General features: G+C 43.7%; 1 protein-coding gene across 6 annotated transcripts; it reads left to right on the top strand.

The window, feature by feature from the left end:
- The first annotated feature begins 1,010 nt into the window (after positions 1-1,010).
- On the top strand, positions 1,011-26,327 carry LOC311124301 (dyslexia-associated protein KIAA0319-like protein). Of its 6 annotated transcripts, none has more exons than XM_084158285.1 (22): positions 1,011-1,093; positions 6,399-6,576; positions 7,393-7,521; positions 14,040-14,413; positions 14,695-14,929; positions 15,197-15,295; positions 15,554-15,651; positions 15,854-15,947; positions 16,279-16,371; positions 16,691-16,823; positions 17,301-17,529; positions 19,340-19,463; positions 19,886-20,018; positions 20,417-20,565; positions 21,048-21,199; positions 22,076-22,214; positions 22,530-22,689; positions 23,088-23,239; positions 23,644-23,766; positions 23,975-24,065; positions 24,221-24,315; positions 24,413-26,327. In XM_084158285.1, the coding sequence occupies exons 3-22, from the start codon at positions 7,413-7,415 to the stop codon at positions 24,607-24,609; spliced, it is 2,979 nt and encodes a 992-aa protein (XP_084014411.1). In that variant the 5' UTR covers positions 1,011-1,093; positions 6,399-6,576; positions 7,393-7,412; the 3' UTR covers positions 24,610-26,327. The 6 variants fall into 6 exon arrangements, with proteins under 6 accessions (XP_084014411.1, XP_084014410.1, XP_084014409.1 ...); XM_084158284.1 differs by having other exon boundaries at positions 1,017-2,213; XM_084158283.1 differs by having other exon boundaries at positions 1,017-2,226.
- Positions 26,328-27,684: the final 1,357 nt, after the last annotated feature.

Below are 27,684 nucleotides of genomic sequence, written 5' to 3'. Positions count from 1 at the left end.
ATGTGAATGGGTGATACTTACCTTTAGCAACATGATCTTACTAAGATACTGACTCAAACATTTTATTTTATTTGTCTAGCCAAAACGCTTGACCTGATGCATGTTTTGGCACATAAGGCTGGCCTTGGAAAGATTTAAAAGTACAGGTCATTTACAGGTATGCCCCTCAGTTAACACTCCATCTACTGATCACATTGTTTCCATTGTTTCGCTAAAGCAGTTAACTTCTCACCCACCTAATCACCTGCTAATAGTCGGTATTTGGCACCTCCATTATAGGGCAAGCCAAGAGTACAAGTCTGGTACGGAATGGCGTTTTATTTCACACTGGAAGCAAACATTGAGTAAGCTAAAATAGTTAATTTATTCCTTTGTAATTAAGATATAGTCCTGAATTAGTCAGTCAGCAGAGAGTTAAAGTGACAGTACAAAAGTGCAGACTGCACCCTGGTTTTGAGGTTGGGTTTTATGGACACAATTTATAGTTTTTCCTGTACAGTGCTATATTTGTACCATATTTGTTGGGTGTCCAGGGGCCCCACGCAAACATTTTGTTAAAACTCAATCTGTTTTGTATGCTAGGGACTCTAGTGAGAAGGCTGGAACCTGGTTTTATGGACAAACAATCGATTATCTACGGTGCAATATTTATGTTCAATATGAAAAAAATGATTGGATTGAAAATGATTGGCCACACTTTAAGGGCCACAAAATGAGCAGCAATGCTCCTCGGGGTGTAAACTCTGGATTTGGAAACCAGAAGTGCTCCTTGGATTTAAGATGATTGGCCACAATAACTAATGTTCTATCATTTTCGCCCTAATTATTCAGTGACAAATTATACAGGACGGGACTCTTATTCTAAAGGATTTAATATATATATATATATATATATATATATATATATATATATATATATATATATATATATATATATATATATATATATATATATATGTGACCCGGAAGTACTCAGTTATTCTTGCCTGCTTCACATTGGTGTAAGTAAGCGCTGACCCAAATAGTGAACAGCGAGCAACTACGACCTATCCTAGCTCAAGCATAGGAACCGAAACATTTCATACGACGACTGGTGAATTTTTGCATTTATTCTCCCATTTCGACTGCCATACGATAAAACAGTGGCGTGACACGTCTTGCGCACGATAAACTGCATGCTTTCGATCAGTGAGTAGGCTAATGATGCCAGGTTCTAAAGCCATACCATGATATACTGCTGGTGCCTGGACGGGGTGATCCATGATTATACCGAGATAATGGCATTGTTACACCTGTCATGCTGAATATCAATAGCATATGTATCAGTATGATTATAATGGTAGAATGTCGTCTGTATTCAGCCATAGATCATTGTCAGAGTGGCCACTGCGCAACCTTGGCTACTACTAATGTCGACTGTGAGGCAGGTTTTTAGAGATGAGTAACGTTAGCTTGCGTAGCCTATGGCGATGTTCAGCGTGTAAAACAAAATTGGCCAACTTTCTTATGGGCCATAATTCTAGGCTTATTCGTGATTATTATACATTGTGTTTCATTTGCAGGGTTTGACATGGAAATGTATATTAAACATCTCAATGTGTTGTCATTTCAAACGAGGTAGTGCCAAAGACTGGGGGGCATTCTGTCATCCGAGAAAGTGCTCCTCTGAACTGTCTGTCTACAGCAGCCAACATAGGATTTACGAGTGTGTTTTTGATTAGCCTTGTTGAGAGAAGGGAAGGAGGAAGACTAAAAAGCCAGTGAAACTTTGCCAGCCCGGATCTAAAGTTTACCAACGCAGACATCCTTGTTAGCTTTTTTTCTCATGGGAACTTGCGTCGAAAAAGTCGGTGACATAGGTGGAATCCCAGTGACCGCGTCACATGGCAGAGCAAGCGCACCTCTGCAGGCACCACGTCACGACTGGTCTCGAGTCACTGCGCTGGCAAAATGCAAATGACAATTGTTTAGAATAACTGACAGCCAAGTATTTTTTTACTGCGGCTTTTTGTATTATATGAAAGGGATCTGGAACGAAGTCATTTGGACTTCTAAAGTCAGAAACAACTTCTAAAAGCCAGGCTTTTTTGACAGCTGTCATCGCAGTCGGTTTCATTATCAGGATACAGCCGTTGGTAAGACTGAGGCAGATGGAAGTGTGGCATGATCTGCTTGCTGGAATGCGGATCCGAGAAATGACCTATATCATGCAGGTTTGTTTGTCATGTAAGTGGGTTGATATTAAATGATTTTGTAGCTCAGCAGTTGCCACATACTCTCACTTAGATAATCAGTCAGTAAATGCTGTGAGAGAGCCTATGCCCCATGCCATGCGAATGCTCTCTACTCCAACCTGACCTAAATGTTCACTTGCTGATATTTTTTTTTTCCTGGACTTCCTGTATGAACTTGCTGAGGAATTGTGAAGAGAAAAATAGTAGCCTTCTGCTATTCTCCTTGGGTTAGATTTTCAGCATGTGGCAAGCATTCCGCCTTTTATAATTCTATAGGAGTATAATTCTATAGGAGTATAATAGATATACACTGAGTATACAAAACATTAAGAACTCTTTCCATGACTGACCAGGTGAATCCAGGTGAAAGCTATGATCCCTTATTGATGTCACTTGTTAAATCCACTTCAATCAGTGTAGATGAAGGGGAGGAGACAGGTTAAAGAAGGATTGCTAAGCCGTGAGACAATTGAGACATGGATTGTGTATGTGTGCCATTCAGAGGGTGAATGTGCAAGACAAAATATTTAAGTGCCTTTGAACGGGGTATGGTAGTGGGTGCCAGGTGCACCATTTTGTGTCAACAACTGCAACGCTGCTGGGTTTTTCACGCTCAACAGTTTACCGTGTGTATCAAGAATGGTCCACCACCCAAAGGACATCCAGTGAGAGGGGGCTCATGGGTAGGTGTCACTAAGACCCGGAAGAGGTGACATTAATTGGAGAGTGAGAAGGAGGGGTTGTCCAGACGTTTCAACCTCTTGCTTTGACCACCAGATTACATAAAGTGAAGAAAAAAAACAGTTTTCAGCTGAACATAACAGTATGTCAGTGGAAGGGGGAACAGTAGCAGGTGACCCAACTGTGGTTTGTGACTGCTATGTAGCCAATTCAAATTCCGGTACCGATTTTTTTTCTTCCGGAAATTCTGTTACCAATTTTAAGTTTTAATCACTTAATTCATAAACAAAATTGATATCAGTAAAAACACAACTAATTGATAGGTATACCTTTACTTGTTACTTCTGTGAACTTTCATTTTCCTCTCTCATGAGGTCGAGAAATATGAAAATATCTTGAAGATATGTGCAGTTTTGGTAACGGAACTTCAAGGCACGAGTTTCGCCATCAGCTGGAAGACGGTGTCCCTTTTTGGTCAGTGTCAGTGGAGGAAAGGGAGAGCTGAGGGCTGTTGAGAGGCGGACCCTCAGTATGCTGCTCTCTCCCTCCGCTGAGACTGACCATCAGATGCAGGCACCATCAGCCCAGTAAAATAAAAATATAAAGCAAACTATTTAAATGTATGCTCACTCAGCTGTGCTTCACAAGTAATACAACAACGGATCTATTACTGGTGTGATCATATAGCCTATCTCAGAAAGGGATCTTGACTCCGAAAAGGTTGGTGACCACTGTTCTAGAGTTTTCCCTGTTAACACTATCTTCCCTTAACTGTGGCAATTGTGATCGAATCAATGCAATATAAGGCACTTTCAATGCAACATACCGAAACAAAACAAACTATGCAAGAGATTTTGTTATAGGCAGAACGCATCGCAGTAAGATTCTATTGCATTGACATGCACTACTCAGTCCGTACTCTACACATACCTGTGCGGCATAAACAATCAGAGTTGCAGTAGGTCTATATGCAAATAGACCATTGCCATATATGGATCTGTGCCATATACATTGAACTGGACTTTGTTTACAGCATGAGCGGTTGAGAGTAGATGCGCTTGTTTTAAGATCAAAGCGAGAGCTCCATGTAGCCACGTGTGTACATTTTGTTCTTGTCCTTTGCTAGTTAGTTAGTTATTAGCCAGTTATAGATCATTTGTAGTCAGCAATAGGGAAGTGATTGCTTCCTACAAGAGCACAAAACGTGTACATTTTTAGACATCTTTGAAAAGCTAGTCAGGTAAAGAGAGTATTTTTGTCTTAAAGGGGCAGTGTTGTATTTTGAGACAGGCTTGAATAAGCTAAGTAGACAATAGAGGGTTGCATAATTTGTCTGATTTTCGGTAATAATGGTATGGGAATAATAATACATTTTATTTTGTACAGTGGTTTCATGCATCAAACACAACATTTTCAGTCACCTCCTTGTCTGAAGGACAAGTGGATAAATAGGTTAATGTCAAGCCCTGCATGTTTGTTTTCAAAAGTCTTATGGATTGTAGGCCTACTTTGAACGCCACACATTGGCTGCTACTGTAGATTGAATGATATAACTATTTTCATGTTAAAATGTTATGGGATGCATTTTCCCCATTGTTTTTTATGGTAGGCCACTGGTAGGCCTACATTATGATCAAATAGCCACAGTAGCCTACATGGCCGATGTTAAAACTGTAACTTAAAGCGGGTACAGCCTCAGTGTTCACAGTAAACGCGCGCTGGAAGTTGCACAGACTTTTCACACCGATCAACAGACCTGAAAATTGCTCAGTGCCCAAAAAAATGTGAGGGAACATTGGTTGGCAGGGGTCTGTACTTCAACCTTATTGTGTTTTGATAAATTTCTAATACCTTTTTAAAAGTGGCAATCAGCAGTTGAAAAAATAACAACACATTTTCACCGCCCCTGTTTCTGTATTAAGTTGAGGGATTGGGCTGGAGCAATGTAACCCCTCTCAAATTCATAGACAGACATAGGGCTGCAAGGACTCACCGTCAATTATATCAAAATTATAGTTTTATCCATGTTTTGAGGCTATACAGTGTTTGTTTTACATTTACTTTGTTTACTAACATTGGACATACTGTATCTACCTCAAATACCTCGTACCCCTTGACTTTTTCCACATTTTGTTACGTTACAGCCTTATTCTAAAATGGATTAAAGAAAAACATTTCCTCAGCAATCTAAACACAATACCTCATAATGACAAAGCCAATACAGGTTTTTATAAATTTTTGCAAATGTATTAAAAATAAAAACAGAAATACCATATTTACATAAGTATTCAGACCCTTTGCTATGATACTCGAAATTGAGCTCAGGTGCATCCTGTTTCCATTGCTCATCCTTGAGATGTTTCTACAACTTGATTGGACTCCACCTGTGGTAAATTCAATTGATTGGACATGATTTGGAAAGGCTCACACCTGTCTATATAAGGTCCCACAGTTGACAGTGCATGTCAGAGCAAAAACCAAGCCGTGAGGTTGAAGGATTGTGTCGAGGCACAGATCTGGGGAAGGGTACTAAAAAATGTCTGCAGCATTGAAGGTCCCCAAGAACCAACACTCTTCCTAGAGCTGGCCGCCCAGCCAAACTGAGCAATCAGGGGAGAAGGGCCTTGGTCAGGGAGGTGACCAAGAACCTGATGGTCACTCAGACAGAGCTCCAGAGTTCCTCTATGGAGATGGGAGAACCTTCCAGAAGGACAACCATCTCTGCAGCACTCCACCAATCAGCCCTATATGGTAGAGTGGCCGGATGAAGCCACTCCTCAGTAAAAGGCACATGACAGCCCGCTTGGAGTTTGCCAAAAGGCACCTAAAGGACTGAGAACATGAGAAACAAGATTCTCTGGTCTGATGAAACCAAGATTGAACTCTTTGGCCTGAATGCCAAGCGTCACGTCTGGAGGAAACCTGGCACCATCCCTGCGGTGAAGCATGGTGGTGGCAGCATCATGCTGTGTGGATGTTTTTCAGCAGCAGGGACTGGGAGACTAGTCAGGATCGAGGGAAAGATGAACGGAGCTAAGTACAGAGAAATCCTTGATGGAAACCTGCTCCAGAGCGCTCAGGACCTCAGACTGGGGCAAAGGTTCACCTTCCAACAGGACAACGACCCTAAGCACACAGCCAAGACAATGCAGGAGTGGCTTCGGGACAAGTCTTTGAATGTCCTTGAGTGGCCGAGCCAGAGCTCGGACTTGTGGCTTAACTACATTCCATCAGCACCTCACCCTTTACAATAAACAATGTTCAGAAGAAGAGTGCATGGAAGTGAAAGCTTAGGTCAGTGGGTGGAGAGACAACACCGACGACACCTGTCACGCAAATATTTAACAATGCTCATTAGTCTCTCAAACAGAATTTCTGTAAAAACCAATGCCTGTTACAAGTGCTTATAGAACAGCCACTTGTTACTACATTATAAAACATCTCCAGGGAAACCTATTTCTTCCCCCTCTCTTCCTCCCTCAGGTTGCTCTCTAGTCTGCCAGGGCAGTAGAGGGTCAGGGGGAGTGTCATGTTGAAGCTGCTCTTCCACATAGTGCTGGTGTTGACCTGTCTTCACCCTTCACCTCACCTCCCTCCCCACATAACCTAACTCCAGCTGCTCTCAGTCTCCACCCTCTTTCACCACTTGGCCAGGAGAAAGGTAAATATCGATCCCCAGGACCACCCATACACAAAAATATATATATATATGTACGCATGACTGTAAGTCGCTTTGGATAAAAGCGTCTGCTAAATGGCATATTAATAATATATGTACTGTAAAAGATTGTGACCTTAACGCAAGCAATTGCATTTGATCACCTGTCTGACTCTTTTTCCTGAAATGATACAATGTGTACAATCGCCTTAGCTGGGATTTACATTAGAGGTTGCCCTATTGCCTGGGGTAAGTGAACTGAACATTCACGCAAGTTGAACCTGCTCTGAGGTTGCCTCATTGGGCAGGTGATTGTTTTTTTAAAGAAGTGAAAACCACCAAACCTCAAAGAATTCCAGTAGCCTAAAACTGATCTTTCTTCTTCCTCCACATTGTTTAAGTGAAAGACAGACAATTTATAGCAGTCAGAGCCTGCTCTGAGATTTTGTTTACTGAAAACAACCAAAATACAAAGACTTTCTGTACTGATCTTTCTGATTCCTCCCCTATGTTTAGGTGAAAGGCAGGCAGTATATGGCACTTCTGCGTGGAAATAGCTCATTTACATTTTCGGGCAACCAAAAATACTCCTGACTTGCCCGATGGGCAACTGCCTTTCAGACTTTAAACGTCAATACCTGCTGAGTGCCTGGTTCGTGCCAGTGTTGAATTACATCAAGGTGGTGTAATGTTGTAGCCTGGAAATCCAGACTGAAGCATGCTACGCTTCACTATTGTTTCACTATTGAGCGGAATTTGGTCTGGATTTCCAGGCTAGTAATGTTGTACAATCCTGACAACTGTTTCTGTTCTGTCCAGGTTGTTGGTCCTCGTGGAAAATGTCCTATGCATATCAGAACCTGTTTAGCTGGAGTCGACCTCGATTGACACAGCCATATCTCCTCTTCCTATCACTGGGCTTCTTTTGCTGCTTAGTTGCTCCCACAGGTAAAATGCACCAATACATTTCTCTGGAATTATTCATGGTGTCATGATTGTCCAGGATGTAAGAATGAATGAGATCTATTCATTGATTTGATTATTATATTATTGTACTTACCATACACTTGATCGAATCTAAGACATTGCAACATGAATACCATTGTCAAACAATAGATGAATGCCTTTACTAAATCGGTTGTGTCTTAAGGCGTCTGCATGCTTCCCAGCCGAAACAGTTAGGTAGAGTTTGTGCATACATTATACAACAGTTTGTAACGTTTTTGTTCATTTTGGACTTCGGTGAGGTTTTTTTTTCGGCGGTTCGGGCACACAACATATTTTGGGGAGGCTAGCCGAAGTTCAGAGCTGAAGTCTACGCCCCTTCGTTGTTGATTGGTCAACAGTAGGGATTCTTCAATAAAGTCTTTGTTGTCATTGAACAAGAGACGATTCTCTGTCATGCAAATTTGTTCATTTAAAAATACTTAGTTAAATGTAAAATTGCGGGACTAACATGCTGACTAGACCGGGCACGTACGTGCGCCCGCCATCTCGCACATGTTGATTTTGTCCATCTACACCAGACGCGATCAGGACAGGAAGGTTGAAATATAAAAATACAAAAACTCTGAACCAACTATATTAATTTGAGGACAGGTCGAAAAGCATGGAACATTCATGGCTATTGCAAAAGTATTCACCCCCCTTGGCATTTTTCCTATTTTGTTGCCTTACAACCTGGAATTAAAATTGATTTTTTGGGGGGTTTGTATCATTTGATTTACACAACATGCCTACCACTTTGAAGATGCAAAATATTTTTTCTTGTGAAACAAACAAGAAATAAGACCAAAAAAAAGAACTTGAGCGTGCATAACTATTCACCCCCCACAAAGTCAATACTTTGTAGAGCCACCTTTTGCAGCAATTACAGCTGCAAGTCTCTTGGGGTATGTCTCTATAAGCTTGGCACATCTAGCCACTGGGATTTTTGCCCATTCTTCAAGGCAAAACTGCTCCAGCTCCTTCAAGTTGGATGGGTTCCGCTGGTGTACAGCAATCTTTAAGTCATACCACAGATTCTCAATTGGATTGACGTCTGGGCTTTGACTAGGCCAATCGAAGACATTGAAATGTTTCCCCTTAAACCACTTGAGTGTTGCTTTAGCAGTATGCTTAGGATCATTGTCCTGCTGGAAGGTGAACCTCCGTCCCAGTCTGAAATCTCTGGAAGACTGAAACAGGTTTCCCTCAGGAATTTCCCTGTATTTAGTGCCATCCATCATTCCTTCAATTCTGACCAGTTTCCCAGTCCCTGCTGATGAAAAACATCCCCACAGCATGATGCTGCCACCACCATGCTTCAATGTGGGGAAGGTGTTCTCGGGGTGATGAGAGGTGTTGGGTTTGCGCCAGACATAGCATTTTCCTTGATGGCCCAAAATCTCAATTTTAGTCTCATCTGACCAGAGTTCCTTCTTCCATATGTTTAGGGAGTCTCCCACATGCCTTTTGGCGAACACCAAACATGTTTGCTTATTTTTTTCTTTAAGCAATGGCTTTTTTCTGGCCACTCTTCCGTAAAGCCCAGCTCTGTGGAGTGTACGGTTTAAAGTGGTCCTATGGACAGATACTCCAGTCTCTGCTGTGGAGCTTTGCAGCTCCTTCAGGGTTATCTTTGGTCTCTTTGTTGCCTCTCTGATTAATGCCCTCCTTGCCTGGTCCGTGAGTTTTGGTGGGCGGCCCTCTCTTTGCAGGTTTGTTGTGGTGCCATATTCTTTCCATTTTTTAATTAATGGATTTAATGGTGCTCCGTGGGATGTTCAAAGTTTTGGATATTTTTTTATAACCCAACCCTGATCTGTACTTCTCCACAACTTTGTCCCTGACCTGTTTGGAGAGCTCCTTGGTCTTCATTGTGCCGCTTGCTTGGTGGTGCCCCTTGCTTAGTGGTGTTGCAGACTCTGGGGCCTTTACATTTACATTTACATTTACGTCATTTAGCAGACGCTCTTATCCAGAGCGACTTACAAATTGGCACATCTAGCCACTGGGATTCAGAACAGGTGTATATATATATACAGTGGGGAGAACAAGTATTTGATACACTGCCGATTTTGCAGGTTTTCCTACTTACAAAGCATGTAGAGGTCTGTAATTTTTTATCATAGGTACACTTCAACTGTGAGAGACGGAATCTAAAACAAAAATCCAGAAAATCACATTGTATGATTTTTAAGTAATTCATTTGCATTTTATTGCATGACATAAGTATTTGATACATCAGAAAAGCAGAACTTAATATTTGGTACAGAAACCTTTGTTTGCAATTACAGAGATCATACGTTTCCTGTAGGTCTTGACCAGGTTTGCACACACTGCAGCAGGGATTTTGGCCCACTCCTCCATACAGACCTTCTCCAGATCCTTCAGGTTTCGGGGCTGTCGCTGGGCAATACGGAATTTCAGCTCCCTCCAAAGAATTTCTATTGGGTTCAGGTCTGGAGACTGGCTAGGCCACTCCAGGACCTTGAGATGCTTCTTACGGAGCCACTCCTTAGTTGCCCTGGCTGTGTGTTTCGAGTCGTTGTCATGCTTGAAGACCCAGCCACGACCCATCTTCAATGCTCTTACTGAGGGAAGGAGGTTAATGGCCAAGATCTCGCGATACATGGCCCCATCCATCCTCCCCTCAATACGGCGCAGTCGTCCTGTCCTCTTTGCAGAAAAGCATCCCCAAAGAATGATGTTTCCACCTCCATGATTCACGGTTGGGATGGTGTTCTTGGGGTTGTACTCATCCTTCTTCTTCCTCCAAACACAAACACGGCGAGTGTTTAGACCAAAAAGCTATATTTTTGTCTCATCAGACCACATGACCTTCTCCCATTCCTCCTCTGGATCATCCAGATGGTCATTGGCAAACTTCAGACGGGCCTGGACATGCGCTGGCTTGAGCAGGGGGACTTTGTGTGCGCTGCAGGATTTTAATCCATGACGGCGTAGTGTGTTACTAATGGTTTTCTTTGAGACTGTGGTCCCAGCTCTCTTCAGGTCATTGACCAGGTCCTGCCGTGTAGTTCTGGGCTGATCCCTCACCTTCCTCATGATCATTGATGCCCCACAAGGTGAGATCTGGCACGGAGCCCCAGACCGAGGGTGATTGACCGTCATCTTCAACTTCTTCCATTTTCTAATAATTGCGCCAACAGTTGTTGCCTTCTCACCAAGCTGCTTGCCTATTGTCCTGTAGCCCATCCCAGCCTTGTGCAGGTCTACAATTTTATCCCTGATGTCCTTACACAGCTCTCTGGTCTTGGCCATTGTGGAGAGGTTGGAGTCTGTTTGATTGAGTGTGTGGACAGGTGTCTTTTATACAGGTAACGAGTTCAAACAGGTGCAGTTAATAGAGGTAATGAGTGGAGAACAGGAGGGCTTCTTAAAGAAGAACTAACAGGTCTGTGAGAGCCGGAATTCTTACTGGTTGGTAGGTGATCAAATACTTATGTCATGCAATAAAATGCAAATTAATTACTTAAAAATCATACAATGTGATTTTCTGGATTTTTGTTTTAGATTCCATCTCTCACAGTTGAAGTGTACCTATGATAAAAATTACAGACCTCTACATGCTTTGTAAGTAGGAAAACCTGCAAAATCGGCAGTGTATCAAATACTTGTTCTCCCCACTGTATATACTGAGATCATGTGACAGATCATGTGACACTTAGATTGCACACAGGTGGACTTTATTTAACTAATTATGTGACTTCTGAAGGTAATTGGTTGCACCAGATCTTATTTAGGGGCTTCATAGCAAAGGGGGTGAATACATATGCACGTACCACTTTTCCGTTATTTATTTGTTATAATTTTTTGAAACAAGTAATTTTTTTGTCATTTCACTTCAGCAATTTGGACTATTTTGTGTATGTCCATTACATGAAATCCAAATAAAAATCCATTTAAATTACAGGTTGTAATGCAACAAAATAGGAAAAACGCGAATGGGGATGAATACTTTTGCAAGGCACTGTAGCTAGCTTGCTGTTGCTAGCTAATTTGTCCTGGGATATAAATATTGTTTTTTAAAATCTGAAATGCACAAGGTCCTCTACTCTGACAATTAATCCACAGATAAAAGGGTACATTTAGTTAGTTTCTAGTAATCTCTCCATGTATGTACATTTATTTTGCAACACTCGCGCACGTGACGTGAGCGGTGTGGTCAGCATGTAAGATCTCCTCAGCAAAAATTAATGACAGATTTATTGAGTTATCTTAAATTACTTCTGACTATTTTGAGAAATGTATACTTGGACAAACAGTACTATTGTGCTTTTTTCTAGTTTCTCAAGCGAAGTTCTTTTAAGGGAGTATGCGAGCACACTGGTTCGGTTCGCCTAGCCGATTTCGGCTAGACACCAGCCGAACTGAAGCATGCTGTGTGTTTATCGGGTTGTTAGTAATTGTTATACTGCCTGTTGTTCTGAGGTGTGTATGCATATTTCGGTGGTGGCTCCACTCCGAATGGCTGTTTCTACAGTGTGGGTGAGTGATGCCACAAGGCCTGGTGAGTTACAATGTAGGCCGGACAATGGGGCCTCTGTGAGTCAGTGTCGATTGGGTAGGGGGGGGAATGACTAAACAGAGGCAAAAGGGTCCAAGCAGTGTTACAGGAAGTTGAAGTTACACCCACATCCCATAATATTCAGCTCAGGAGCGTCTATAGCTAAGGCAACAATAGCCATGGGAATAGGTGCGCTGTCACAGAGTGTCTGAGTTGGTGATGGTTGGTGCCATGTCTTGTCTAGAGACACATCACATTTATTTATAAAGGCCTTTTTACATCAGCAGATGTCACAAAGTGCTTATACAGAAACCCAGCAATGCAGATGTACATTAGAAGCACGGTGGCTAGGAAAAACTCCCTAGAAAGGCAGGAACCTAGGAAGAAACCTAGAGAGGAAGCTCTCTCTCTCTCTCTCTCTCTCTCTCTCTCTCTCTCTCTCTCTCTCTCTCTCTCTCTCTCTCTCTCTCTCTCTCTCTCTCTCTCTCTCTCTCTCTCTCTCTCTCTCTCTCTCTCTCTCTCTCTCTCTCTCTCTCTCTCTCTCTCTCTCTCTCTCTCTCTCTCTCTCTCTCTCTCTCTCTCTCTCTCTCTCTCTCTCTCTCTCTCTCTCTCTCTCTCTCTCTCTCTCTCTCTCTCTCTCTCTCTCTCTGCTGACCTGTTGCACCCTCTACAACCACTGACTATTATTTAACCCTGCTGGTCATCTATGAACATCTTGAAGAACGATCTGGCCTTAATGGCCATGTACTCTTATAATCGCCACCCCTCAGAGAGAGAGAGAGGGGATTCTCACATGGATAGGCAGACCATTCCATAAATATTTAGCTCTATAGGACAAAGCCCTGCCTCCAGCTGTCTTTTGACTGTAGTGTAGGTATGTATGGTATTTGTAGGTTATCTGTAAAACCTTGAAATCAGCCCTAGCCTTAACAGGAAGCCTGTGTAGAGAGGCTAGCACTGGAGTAATGTGATCAAATGTTTTGTTCTAGTCAAGATTCTAACAGCCGTATTTAGCACTAATTGAAGTTTCTTTATTTAGAGCATTACAGTAGTCTAATCTAGAAGTGACAAAAGCATGGATGAGGTTTTCTGCCTCATTTTTGGACTAAACGTTTCTGATTTTTGCAATGTTACGAAGATGGAAAAAAGCTGCCCTTGAAATATTGTTGATATGTTCGTCAAAACAGAGATCAGGGTCCAGAGTAACTTTGAGGTCCGTCACAGTTTTATTTGAGACGACTGTACAACCATCAAGATTAGTTGTCAGATCAAACAGCAGATCTCTTCGTTTCTTGGGACCTAGAACTAGCATATCTGTTTTGACTGAGTTTAAAAGTAAAACGTTTGCCACCATCCACTTCCTTATGTCTGAAACACAGGCTTCCAGGGTAGGCAATTTTGGGACTTCACCATGTTTCTTCTAAATGTACAGCTGTGTGTCATCATAGCAGTGAAAGTTGACATTGTGACCTTGGTGATAATGTTACTTTTGACCTTGGTGATAATGTAGCCTAATCACTGTCTTTTGTCAAGGAAAGGCCTCGTTTCCCTTTACCGCTGTGACTTGGTTGAACAGTTGAGCTTCATGCATGTCTGGAGTGTTACTGTATGTTAAGAGATTGCATTTGCGAGGTACATATGGCTATAGAAAGATGACATAGTAGGCTAAAGCTTGTTACAAGTTGAAAATGGTATTATCAATAAAGCAACATCCATGACCTAAGTCAGTGGGGCATAAAACCAGTGTCAGCTGCTTTTCTCATCTACCTAGCACATTAGTGATTGCTCTCAGACTGCACGCACCTGGCTTCCCGGAGCTAAGAAATAAGGAACTAAAACCAACACACTCAGGGGCCCATTTATCCACCGAAATTACCCATCCTTGGCCCAGATGGCAAAGTCTGATCACATCCTCTTTATACACACTCTATAACAACTCTCTTTCCCTCTCCAGGTGTATCTGCCGAGATCTGCAGGGTGACGGGGGGAGTGTTGGGGATCCATTGGAGCAGCGTGGTCGGTTTAGGCTGGCGCCCCCTGGCCGTGGGGAGGGGTGGCGGCAGCTGCTGGGAGTCCTGCTGCCAAGAGCCAGCCTGCAGCGCCGTCTGGAGCCTGGGGGGGCGCTGTGTGCTGCTGAACTGCTCAAACAGAGGAGTCTGTCAAGTCACGTCTCTCCCCCAGTCCCACATCGAGTCCCTGGGGCTCCTGCAGCTGCTTTCAAAGGGCACCACCACAGCTCGGACGAGAAGGCTCAGGCAGGCACCAACAGGAAAGGGAAGTGAGGCCGTAATCCAGAAATATGGGTCGGACCACCAACATTCTAGCACTGTGAGTCAACGGCATGTTACTGTTCTGTAGTCGAGTCATTAATGCCTGTTTACCTCCATTCTTCCTTCCAGGATCACTGGGACGGAGTAGATGAAAGCAAATACTAAATACCCTCATATAAAGTTATACATGCATGACAACCTAACTTATGTGTTATTGTATATTATGCAATCTCTTAACTGCAGTGGTTACTTTGTGAAGGATATTGAAGACTGTACAATGTAGCCAATGTCTTTAGTAATCTTCCCATTCTCATCTGAAGTTCATCCATATCTTGGCAGGGGGTTTCCAAGGATGCAGAGCATCCAGCTCCAACAGTTGGCATCACCAGTGGAGTAGCTCTCCCTCAAACATCTGATAAGAATCACAGCCAGTTAACCAATGGAGGAGGAGAAGCTCCATCACCCTCACAACAGAACTCTACATCAGAGGACACCATAGACACAGCATCTTCCAACAGCAGCTCTGTGCTTCCCACTACTGATCCTACAATCGCTACATCACCAACCCAGGCTGGTAAGGCAGTGGACACAAAACTCTGACTTAGTATCCCTCAAAACCCACCCTCAAAAACTTTTTGGTTAATAACATACTAATAACAAAATTGATGTGTTGAGGTATGTATTCATGGCAGGAAAAGCATGTAGCTCTAAACATCTACTCCCGTTCATAAACTGGCACCCACTGCAGATTTATATCTACTGTTGGCACTTTGAATTAACTGCTGTTTCAGTGCTCCGCCCTCCATTTTAGTCCATGTAACTCCTGTGGTTTTCATGACAGTCCGGGAGTTGGTGGTGTCGGCAGGCGAGAGCGTGGAGGTCACACTGCCGCGCAACGAGGTGGAACTCAATGCCTTTGTGGTGCCAGCGCCCCAGCCAGGTATCGCTACTCAACCTACCTGTATTATTACTTTGTTTTACTGTATCATACACCTGTATTATACACACCCACTGTAGTCCACATCTCACCCTAATACTATATAAGCTTATCTGTTTAAGTTGGCATGACAACGACAAAGGAGTGAGCTAATGCAGAAAACAGCCTGGTACTAAGGATAGCTTTGTATCCATGCATGTCATTACTCATGGCTTACATCCTCGGCTTTGAGTCACCTCTCTCTTTTCCACTTCTCGAAAGGGACCAACTATGCATTTGACTGGCTCTTGAGAACTCATCCCAAAGACTACAGTGGAGAGATGGAGGGGAAGCACAGCAAGACGCTCAAACTCAGCAAGGTACAGCTACTTGAATTAGTTCAACCATTACCTCTCTCTCATAACTCTTTCTCTATTTCTCTCTCTGTTCAAACCCAGGCCTCTTAATTGAGATTGAATTTATGACTAGAGACATTTATACAGTACTGTAATACTATGAGAAACAATTCCTATAGTATTCACTATAATTCAACCTCTCTCTGGCTCTTGTTCCTATGTTCAGCTGACAGTGGGGCTGTATGAGTTTGAGGTGACGGTGACGGTGGACGGTGACAGAGCACACGGAGAGGGCTATGTCAACGTAACAGTCAAACCAGGTGGGGGTTAAACTAACATGACTCGTATTGACTGTGTTTGATATACTCTTTGGTAGGAACATGTGTAAACTGTAACATATTAAAGGGCACCTCCCCTGACTCTCCCATTAATGGGCTTATACAGAAATGTTGACGATGACTCATACCTGGGTCGTGTTCATTAGAACCAAACGGAAGATAACAGACTGAAACAGGGATGGATTACCTGGAGTTGTCCAATAAGAAATGCTCATTTTTGTTTCCCATTGCAAAACGTTTTGCTACGTGTTCTCTAATGAACACGACCCAGCTGTACCGTTCAGCCAATTAGCTAACCTCTTCCACTTCACAGAGCCGCGGGTAAACAAGCTGCCTGTCGCTGTGGTTTCCCCAATGTTCCAGGAGATATCTTTGCCAACCAGCTCCACGGTGATCGATGGCAGCCGTGAGTAGTTGTTTCCTGACAACTAGACAGTATAGCTCTACTACCGTACATTTAAATTATAGCTTGATAATTTTAGGTCAAAAACCGGTATTTTCCCTAGAATGCTAGATGTTTATCTTCAGTTTGGTGCAAAGGCCCTCCAAACAACACCCTGGTCAGTTTTTACATAATCAGCTTACATAAAACAATGGAAGACAACCTTTGTAGTCAGGGTTGAGACGGGGGCGAAAGTATAGGCACAGTGTCCTATACATCTAACCAGTTATTTTCCTCTTCTTCCTATCCTGTCTTCCTCCTCTCCCTGTGTGCGGCCCCTCAGAGAGCACAGATGATGACAAGGTGGTTGCGTGGCACTGGGAGGAGGTGAAGGGCCCACTGAGGGAGGAGAAGGTCTCGGCAGACACTCAAATCCTCACCCTCACCGGCCTGGTCCCAGGGAACTACACCTTCAGGTACTTTTACCGTGTCTTCTCAATGGGCATGTGGCACTTTATAGTTTCTCTACATATTGCATACACTTTCATTACCTAGTACCTACGGTTTTGTACACCTACAGGCACTGTTTGTTACCTTGTCTTCTCCATGGGCCTGCACCATCTTGTATTTTCTCTACATATTGCTTTATATACCTTGAGGTACCTCTTTCTTGTTTTTTCTATGGGAATGCTCTATCATGTATTCCCCTTGTATTCTCCTTTCATCTCTTACTTCTTACCGGCCCTACCTGCAAGATACTCAGATTTGCATCTCAGATTTGCCTAGCAGAATACCAAGCAGTTAGGGGTTGGTTTAGAATTAAGCATAAGTGTTAAATCAAAACTTTCCTCCCCCATCCTTCAATATTACACCTCTACTTCACCTTCAGACAAATGAGTTGGTATGTTTGAGTTTGTCGTTTCTTCATTTGTCCCCCATTTTGTCCCCTTTAGTCTGACGGTTACTGACTCGGACGGGGCCCAGAGCGCCACCCAGGCCATGCTGTCGGTCAACAAGGCCATGGACTACCGGCCGGTGGCCAACGCCGGGCCCAACCAGGTCATCACGCTACCGCGCAATGCAGTCACGCTGCATGGCAACCAGAGCGCGGACGACCACGAGCCGCTGGCCTACGAGTGGTCGCTCAGCCCAGAGAGCAAAGGCAAGGTGGTGGAGATGCAGGTGAGAGAGGAGCACCAGGGCCGGCTTCAGTTTGTTAGGGACCATGCACAGGTCTTACCTAGCAATCAAGGGGATTCTTTTTATTTAAATTTTTTTTTTAAATACACTGCTCAAAATAATTAAGGGAACACTAAAATAACACATCCTAGATCTGAATGAATGAAATAATCTTATTAAATACTTTTTTCTTTACCTAGTTGAATGTGCTGACAACAAAATCACACAAAAATTATCAATGGAAATCAAATTTATCAACCCATGAAGGTCTGGATTTGGAGTCACCCTCAAAATTAAAGTGGAAAACTACACTACAGGCTGATCCAACTTTGATGTAATGTCCTTAAAACAAGTCAAAATGAGGCTCAGTAGTGTGTGTGGCCTCCACGTGCCTGTATGACCTCCCTACAACGCCTGGGCATGCTCCTGATGAGGTGGCGGATGGTCTCCTGAGGGATCTCCTCCCAGACCTGGACTAAAGCATCCGCCAACTCCTGGACAGTCTGTGGTGCAACGTGGCGTTGGTGGATGGAGCGAGACATGATGTCCCAGATGTGCTCAATTGGATTCAGGTCTGGGGAACGGGCGGGCCAGTCCATAGCATCAATGCCTTCCTCTTGCAGGAACTGCTGACACACTCCAGCCACATGAGGTCTAGCATTGTCTTGCATTAGGAGGAACCCAGGGCCAACCGCACCAGCATATGGTCTCACAAGGGGTCTGAGGATCTCATCTCGGTACCTAATGGCAGTCAGGCTACCTCTGGCGAGCACATGGAGGGCTGTGCGGCCCCCCAAAGAAATGCCACCCCACACCATGACTGACCCACCGCCAAACCGGTCATGCTGGAGGATGTTGCAGGCAGCAGAACGTTCTCCACGGCGTCTCCAGACTCTGTCACGTCTGTCACGTGCTCAGTGTGAACCTGCTTTCATCTGTGAAGAGCACAGGGCGCCAGTGGCGAATTTGCCAATCTTGGTGTTCTCTGGCAAATGCCAAACGTCCTGCACAGTGTTGGGCTGTAAGCACAACCCCCACCTGTGGACGTCGGGCTCTCATACCACCCTCATGGAGTCTGTTTCTGACCGTTTGAGCAGACACATGCACATTTGTGGCTTGCTGGAGGTCATTTTGCAGGGCTCTGGCAGTGCTCCTCCTGCTCCTCCTTGCACAAAGGCGGAGGTAGCAGTCCTGCTGCTGGGTTGTTGCCTTCCTACGGCCTCCTCCATGTCTCCTGATGTACTGGCCTGTCTCCTGTTAGCGCCTCCATGCTCTGGACACTACGCTGACAGACACAGCAAACCTTCTTGCCACAGCTCGCATTGATGTGCCATCCTGGATGAGCTGCACTATCTGAGCCACTTGTGTGGGTTGTAGACTCCGTCTCATGCTACCACTAGAGTGAAAGCACCGCCAGCATTCAAAAGTGACCAAAACATCAGCCAGGAAGCATAGGAACTGAGAAGTGGTCTGTGGTCAACACCTGCAAAACCAGTCCTTTATTGGGAGTGTCTTGCTAATTGCCTATAATTTCCACCTGTTGTCTATTCCATTTGCACAACAGCATGTGACATTTATTGTCAATCAGTGTTGCTTCCTAAGTGGACAGTTTGATTTCACAGAAGTGTGATTGACTTGGAGTTACATTGTGTTGTTTAAGTGTTCCCTTTATTTTTTTGTGAATTGTACATTTTCCCCATGAAAGCCTTATTGTGGCAATTTTTGTTTGAAGGTGGAAATACTTTGTTTCGGCACCAACAAAAAAAGGGAAATTCTTCTCTTCCATCTTGACAGTATTCTCTTCGTCCTATAGGGCGTTCGGACTCCCACTCTGCAGCTATCTGCCATGCAGGAAGGAGACTACACCTTCCAGCTCACTGTCACAGACACAGCCGGACAGCAGGACACAGCACAGGTCACTGTTATCGTCCAGCCAGGTAAACCAGCAGCACATAGATAATGTGTATCTATGGCCAATGTCAACACCACTGCTATTGTGTCACTTCGATGAATGTATGTTGGCTTAACCTTGTTGAGACTTACATTGGGAATAGCATAAAGAGAAATGTATGGACAATTCTGTTACCTCCCTTGTGTGATCTTGTAATTGCGTGAATATCATGCCTGATTTACATGAAATAAGCCACACATATTTTCTCTAATTCTTGCTATTATGCTATTATATAACATATCTGAATGGATGTTGGTTTAACCTTGATGAAACATACATTGAGAATAAAGACAGACAAAACTAGCATAGTTCTGTACATGAAAATACAGTTATATACGGATATTGTCCTCGTAGCATGTCACCAAAGTCTATGTTCTCCTAAGCCTGCATGTGTTCCATCCTCCTCAGAGAACAATAAGCCCCCAGTAGCAGACACCGGCCCAGAGAAGGAGCTGACCCTGCCTGTGGACCGCACCACTCTAGACGGCAGCAAGAGCACGGACGACCAGAATATCTCCACCTACCACTGGAAACAGAGCAAGTCAGTATTCACACACGTATGCACAGACAGACAGACACAACATGCACATAGACGACACGCACACACACTCAACGACATGCATGCTCACTTTTGAGCACACACACTCACTTTCTTTCTTTCACACACACACACACACACACACACATACGCACCGACTCCCAAATTCACACACAGTACCCTTTGGCAAATTACACACTCCTTATTCTCTGTGCATGAGAGTGACACTTAGTTCAACTACCAGAAGCAATATGGTGAGTGGAGATGACACTTTGGAGCACTCTTCTCTTCCATCTCTCATGTTATATGGCACAGTTCAGTGCTATGTGCTGACTGCTGATAGTGGAACTGCTGTTTCTCCACCTTTCTGATTCTGTGATGGTCTGTCTGTCTCCTCTCAGGGGTCCGGACGGAGTGAAGATCGAGAACGCCGATGGCGCCATTGCCATGGTGACGGGGCTGCAAGTAGGCGAGTACGAGTTCAGTCTGACTGTGACGGACGAGAGGAAACTGGCGAGCACTGACACGGTCACGGTCATCGTCCGACAGGGTAACTGTCCTGTGCGTGTGTTTTTTGTTTAAATTCTCTTTCCTGATTTCGTAAGAGTAGGTTTTTCCTTAGCCTCATTTATTTCTGGGTGCTGAGATGAGTTTTTACCTGACAAACACAGTTATTGTTTGAGTTTGCAAGAAAGGCATTTCACTGTACTTGTGCATGTGGCATTAAAAACGTGAAACTTGATTAATATAGAATTGCTTACAAAGAAATGTATCAGAGACAGAACTCTTTTAAGCTTTCAAAAACAGGCTAGACGATGTAATGGTCTCACACAAGACGCACTCAACTATTTAGGCAACTGTCAACTGAAGTCAAGCCGAGCTGAATGTCAATACTCTTTGAAGGATAACTAAAGCATAACTCACACACCTATATTATTACCAGGTGCATGGAGAGAAACCGCATACTGAGTATTTCAGAATACTCTTTGGCACTGCAATGTCCTTAAATATGTCTTGTCTTCTCTCGACCAGAGTTAGACCAACCCCCAGTAGCCCATGTCCAGTCCAGCCCGGCCATCTCTCTGCCCCTGCGGACTGCAACCCTGGATGGCTCCCACTCCACAGACGACAAGGGCGGAGTCGGCTACTTGTGGACCCGTGACGACAGTAGTCCTGCAGCAGGGGTGAGAGACAGAGTCCACTCCGTGGTACTATAACGGATAACAGAAATATTTACAGAAAATATTATGAAGTATTAGGGGAGCTGTGGCAGACAAATACAATGTACCTATAGTAAGTAAACAGAAAAATACAATATAGTATACATTTCCCTCTTGTTGTTGTATTAGGTAAAAGCGTTCTTATTTTACATTTACATCATTTAGCAGACGCTCTTATCCAGAGCGACTTATAAATTGGTGCATTCAACTTATGATAGCCAGTGGGACAACCACCTTTTTTAAATTTATTTTTATTTTTATGGGGGGTGGGGGAAGAAGGATTACTTTATACTATTCCAGGTATTCTTTAAAGAGGTAGTGTTTCAAGTGTCTCCGGAAGGTGGTCAGTGACTCCGCTGTCCTGGTATCGTGGGGGAGCTTGTTCCACCATTGGGGTGCCAGAGCAGCGAATAGGTTTGACTGGGCTGAGTGGGAACTGTGCTTCCGTAGAGGTAGGGGAGCTAGCAGGCCAGAGGTGGATGAATGTAGTGCCCTCATTTGGGTGTACGGTCTGATCAGAGCCTTAATTACGCTCTTGCATTTCTCATGATAAATATTCTGCTTAATAATATTTGCATACAATGACCTACTACTGGAAATATTTGGAATAAGAATGTGTTCTGGTCAGATTCCAGTTTTTCCACTTTTCTTTTTGCAGTAGTGTAGGCCATTGCATGCAGCTCGAAAATACAACGTTCTGCTATTATAACATAATTCAATGTCTTATTCAGACTTTGAATTTAAGAAATGTGTCATCAGCATAAGACAAAATATCATTGTAGTTGATCAAATACAAATAAAATGCATCTTGTATGAAGAATTGTGTTGTCTGTCCCTCAGGATGTACTGAACAACTCTGACCACCAGGCGGTGCTGTTTCTCACTAACCTGGTGGAGGGAAAGTACAGCTTCACTTTGACTGTGACAGACAGCAAGGGCCAGAGCAGCTCAGACAGAGGGACTGTAGAGGTCAAACCAGGTCAGTGGGCTCCTTATGGACTACATACACACAAACACAAATGCCCAGTGCAAAATCAACCCCTAGACACTTGGTCTGAAAGAATCAAATGGATGTAGCTATACCTACAGCTAGCTTTTTGGTACACTAGGGTTCTTTTCCATCATATTCCTAATACCCAATCCATTCAGATCTATGGGAAGTAGGAGCAATAATCTATGAATAACACACACAAACACACACACACACAGCAGAAATGGCACCTACACACACTATCATTATCCCAATGTCTTCTTCTCTCACTCACTCTGTCCTCCTCCCTCTCTTTCCTGTCAGACGTTTGGCAGCGTGACCTGGTGGAGCTGGTGCTGGAGGTGTCTGTGTCCCAGGTGTCCCACCGCCAGAGAGACATGCTGCTCAGACAGGTGGGCGTGCTGCTGGGCGTGCTGGACAGTGACATCATCGTACGGGAAGTCAGCGCCTTCAACGATCACAGGTCAGCTCCTTACCACTATATCTTCAATTCAACTCACTCAACTTTATTGCCACAATAAGTTACTATATTGCAATGTAAGTGCAAGAACACAGGAATACACTCTTTCTCTGACATACATTCTTTCTTCTACACATTTTAGCATGCGTTGTTTTGGCCCATCTGACTCGGATTAAATCCATCGATAACAATATTTGGGGTTATATGAACAATGTGTAATAAAAAATTTAACCACACTTACAGGGTGTGGACATGAGAGATTATTTGTTACAAAACTAAGAGGCAATGGTTATAATTACTAATAATTAGTCATAATTAGGCTGGTTGAGTGAATCTATTAATTTGTCCTCAGCCTGAGCGAATCTATTAATTCCTTCCCATCTCCATTCCTCTCCTCCTAGTACTCGTCTGGTGTTCTTGGTGTCTGGGGGTCCGGGTCGCCCCCCTCTGTCGGGTCACAGTGTAGCTCTGGGGCTACGCAACAAACTACGCAAACTACGCAAACAGAAGAACGACTTCCTCATCTTCAAGGCACAGCGGGTGGACACAGTCAGTGAGTATCCAGACATGAGAGAAAAATGACATGGATGGAGAAATGTATTAGGACTAATGAATTGGAAGTTCATTTCCATGAAAAGCACTTATTGAGAGTTTGCTGTGAAATTAAACATGTTCTATGAATTAAATTATTATTTTATATTGTTTTTACATTTGTGATATTTAAAGTATGGGCAATTTAGTTTATTTTGACTTACCCTTACCTCTTTTCTAACTTACAACTTCAAGTTTGGCTTAATATATTTGTTTTATTGTTCTCCAGTCTAGATAGACTAGTCTTAAAAGACAGTTAGGATAGGTTTGTCGTCTTTGACCAAGAAGATGTCAAGAAGACTCTAGAAAACCTGTGGCCTAACTGAATTAAAAGTTCATGTCTCTAACGTATCTCTCCCCCTGCAGTCTGCCAGCTGAACTGCTCCAGTCACGGGGATTGCGACTCATTCACACGGACCTGTGTCTGCCACCCATTCTGGATGGAGAATTTCATCAAAGCACAGCTGTGGGACCAAGAGAGCAACTGTGGTGAGGAGCAGAGTGGACATTCATGAAATTGAAGATTATGACATTATACATTAGGATACTGTGAAGACTCATGTGACTGCATGAATTTACTTCTGAGTATGACACACAGTACAGAACATTGTAATGGAAATATCAAGAGTGGAAAGTGCTGAATTCAAGCGTTCTCATTCTGACAACCTGCGACTTATATTGACCCTCTCTCTTTCAGAATGGAGTGTTCTGTATGTGACCATAGCATCCTTCATGATTGTGGTTGCCATCGCGACAGTTGTTTGGGGTGTGGTGTGTTGTTGCCGCAGGTAAGAATGCCACTAACATTGAGATTTACATTTTTATATTAATATTATGTTGCTTCATTTACATTGCATAGCGTACTACTCTGTTTAAATACATGCTTGTTGTCCATCCAGTAATGTGTAATAAGCACACTGACAGGAATGTGTGTCTTGAACAGGCGTAAGGGTAAAGTGCGCCACAAGAGCAAAAGCCGCTACAAGATGCTTGATGGTGAAGAGCAGGACAGCCTGGAGCTACACCCACCCCGAGCTGGTAACACACACACACACACACATTACCTACTCTCTGTCCCTTATTATCTTAGAATATGTCGAGCACCGCAAATTCCTTTCCCTTTCTCCCCCACCAGGCCGAATGAAGCCAGCCCCCGCCCCCTCCTCCTCCGCCCTCATGCGCTCTGACTCTGACTTGGACAGTGACGACGGCCAGGGAGGGGTCCCATGGGCAGACAGGGAACGAGGACACCTCCTCCGACCTCAGAACGGAACCCTGAGAAACGGCCAGGGCCCCACCAGGAGCAAAAAGCAAAGAGAGGAGCTGCCATAGCAACAGAGGGTGGTGGAACACCCCTCCCCACCCCTAAACCCTCACCACCCACTCTCTTTTGCTCTTCTCCACCACACAAACCATACACCTCTCCACCCATAGGACACTCAAGACATATGGGTCCTGAAGAATGAGAGAGAAACCTGTTGGGCACAGGGTCAAGCCTCCCACCCACACACCCCCATATTGAAACTTCCCTGCGCCCACACTGAGCCAAGATGAAGGAAATTAGGTTTAACCTTTGAGAAGGACAGACCATGTAATGGAAAAATGGGGGGGGGGGGGGGGGGTTGATAGGGGAATGAATGGTCAGAATGTCAAGTTGAGCGCTGTTCACCACTGAGACACTGAGAATGTACCCCCCCCCAGGAGACTGCAATTGAAGACTAGACTGATCGATCCTGTTCCCTTCAGACAGTAACTTTACTCCACTCCAATGTCATGTGTATCACATGGAAACTGAGCCTGTCACACACACACACACACACACTCAGAGAAGCTCTCTGAGACGCATACTTCTTCCCAGGTTGCTTGACACAACACACTTCCAATTCCAAGTACTGTTAGGCAAAACCCAATGCTGGCCAACTCTACTCTGACATAGGTTACAATATGATTGACAAGTGACTTGTCTAGATGAAAACCAATCACGATATCTGTGCATGAGAGCACAGTTGCGGTATGTATTAATGTTTGAATGGTGGTTAGGTCTGCATGAGTTATCCATGTTGTGTGTGCCCAAATGTGTCTAAAAATCTGAATATGCACGCTTTTGGTCATTGTGCCAAAACGTCAGAAAAGCGTTGTGTGTTTGACACTTAACCAGCATTGAGAGTCAAAACTGCTACTGTTGCTGTCAGCCATGTTGGTCAGAGTCAGAGGATCCTGGGAAATGCTGTTTTTTGAGAGCCATGCCTCATACTGTATGAACTCACTGGATGACACACTGGACTACACAACGTTGACGCCCCCACCCCTATGACTGTGTCCCTGGGAGATGATGATGAAGACACCAATGACACATGGGGAAGAAAGGGGTAATGCTTCCTACTCACTCACCTCAGACACTAACGACTGTTAGAACATGGAAGACCACTTAATGTCTGTTTTTAAGTTTTATTTTGCCTAATCATTTTGATTGTGATGCACTTTGTTTTTCACGCTCACCGTGGCACTGTCTGTCTGCATCTCTACTGCTCTCACAGGCTGCTAACTGAACAAGTGTTGATCCACACATATTGAATTTATTCAGTTCAGCCGTAGATACAGAGTGGGACTCTCCATTGCCCAACATGTACCTCCTCCAAACTTGAGTGGTGTTGTCACTTTGCATGTAGATTACTGTGAACCTGACCCTTCAGTCTGACTTTAGAGTTACTTTTTTGGTTGTTGAATGTTTAAGATGAAAGCCCCCGATCTAATCGGAGGAACGCTCTGTGAAATAAGCAATCATTTTTTCCAAAACCTTTCTCAGTGCAAAGTCATCTCATGCTATTCCTCCATTGCACTAGTCGAGCACATTTTATGAAAGATTGGCAGCGTGCATTCTGGGATATGGAGTCCTCTGTGAAGGCAGACAGGGAGCAGCCACAAAATGAAGGGATTCTGTGTTCATTTAATTGTTAAATAACAATCCTTTTAGTGAAGGATTCGCCTCACTATGTGACCAGACCTTATGAAACTGGATTATCTGTAAATTAAAATCAAATATGTTTTAATTTGTCCACCTTTTATTGTCAAGACTCCCAAAGTCTTTTAGACTTTGGCTAATCTAAAACATCTGCAAATGTCTAAAAAAAAAATCCTGTTTATTCCAGTCACAACAAGTCTTTAGCTCTCTAACCCAGGAGAGACCAACTGTGACCCTTTGAGAAAACACAGCAATGACATACACTACTACACATCTATCTATTCTATTGCCACTTACAGATTTCACATTCTCTTTTATGGCTGACCATTACTGACCATTACTGACTGTGTTTCCCCTTTAGTGCTTCATAAAACTCATTGATGAGATGTAGCCATCTCAGATGATGTTGGCCGCCTGTGGTCTCATTAATGTCATTCCGCCTGCTTGACTTTGATCTCTCCATAGACTAGACAGGGTGCAGCGTGTAAGTCTGTTTAATCATCTCACCACTGAGTGTTGACCTAATGGCTTTGAATACCCACTCAGTAATGAGATTGAGAGTTGAAGAGATTCTCTGGTACTTTTGTATACTTTTTAGCCAGTAGTTCTGAAAGTAGCGCTCATGAGCCAAAAGTGGTCCCAGAAAATGGCATACTACATCACATATTTACATTTTACACATTTAGCAGACACTCTTATCCAGAGCGACTTACAGTTAGTGAGTGCATACATTTTCATACGGGCCCCCTGTGGGAAACGAACCCACAACCCTGGCGTTGCAAGCGCCATGCTCTACCAACTGAGCTACAGGGGACTATGTGCAGAAATGTGCACCACGTCATTGCTCTCTCTCTCACTCTGCTATGTGTGCATCTTGCTAGCTGTCACTCATGGTGAGAGGCTAAAGCTCATTGGCTAGAACTCAAATTGCTAAGGAGCTGGTCTACGTGGGGGAAGATGTAGGGAAAATGGCGCAGCACAGCTTCCAGAAAAGCATTTGCTTTCAAACTAGGGATTTTGTGGCTGTTTGAGGTAAAACAGTAATTCTGCTTATAGATGATGCATGTATGAACTACACATTGACACATCCAGCCCAAAGCAGGAGGTTTAAAAAATAAAGAGTAAAAAATAGTTAGTAGTCGCCAAAGTTCCAGAGCATGTCTTTAAATCTAACTCCCATCAGAGATCTGAATGGGCGGGCTAAAAAACAAATTGGTGCTTGAAAGTATCAATTCTACAGTCTCTGATCACTGTTATTTGGATGCAAGGTGATTTGTAGATCAGCCAGTCTGTTGCTAATACTTTTAAACACTGCCATTATTTCAGTTGGATTGTGTCTTGTTATCCCCTAACCTGAAACAGAGAGATGTTCAGATGAGAATTATGGGGGAACACTGTGTTCAACTATTTTGATTGGTTTGATTTAACACAGACTACTTGCAACC

This window comes from Coregonus lavaretus, assembly GCF_964263955.1.
Source record: "Coregonus lavaretus genome assembly, chromosome: 3".
Lineage (NCBI taxonomy): Eukaryota > Metazoa > Chordata > Actinopteri > Salmoniformes > Salmonidae > Coregonus > Coregonus lavaretus.
Note: the sequence above shows the minus strand (reverse complement) of the source record. Positions and strands in the feature narration are given on the sequence as shown.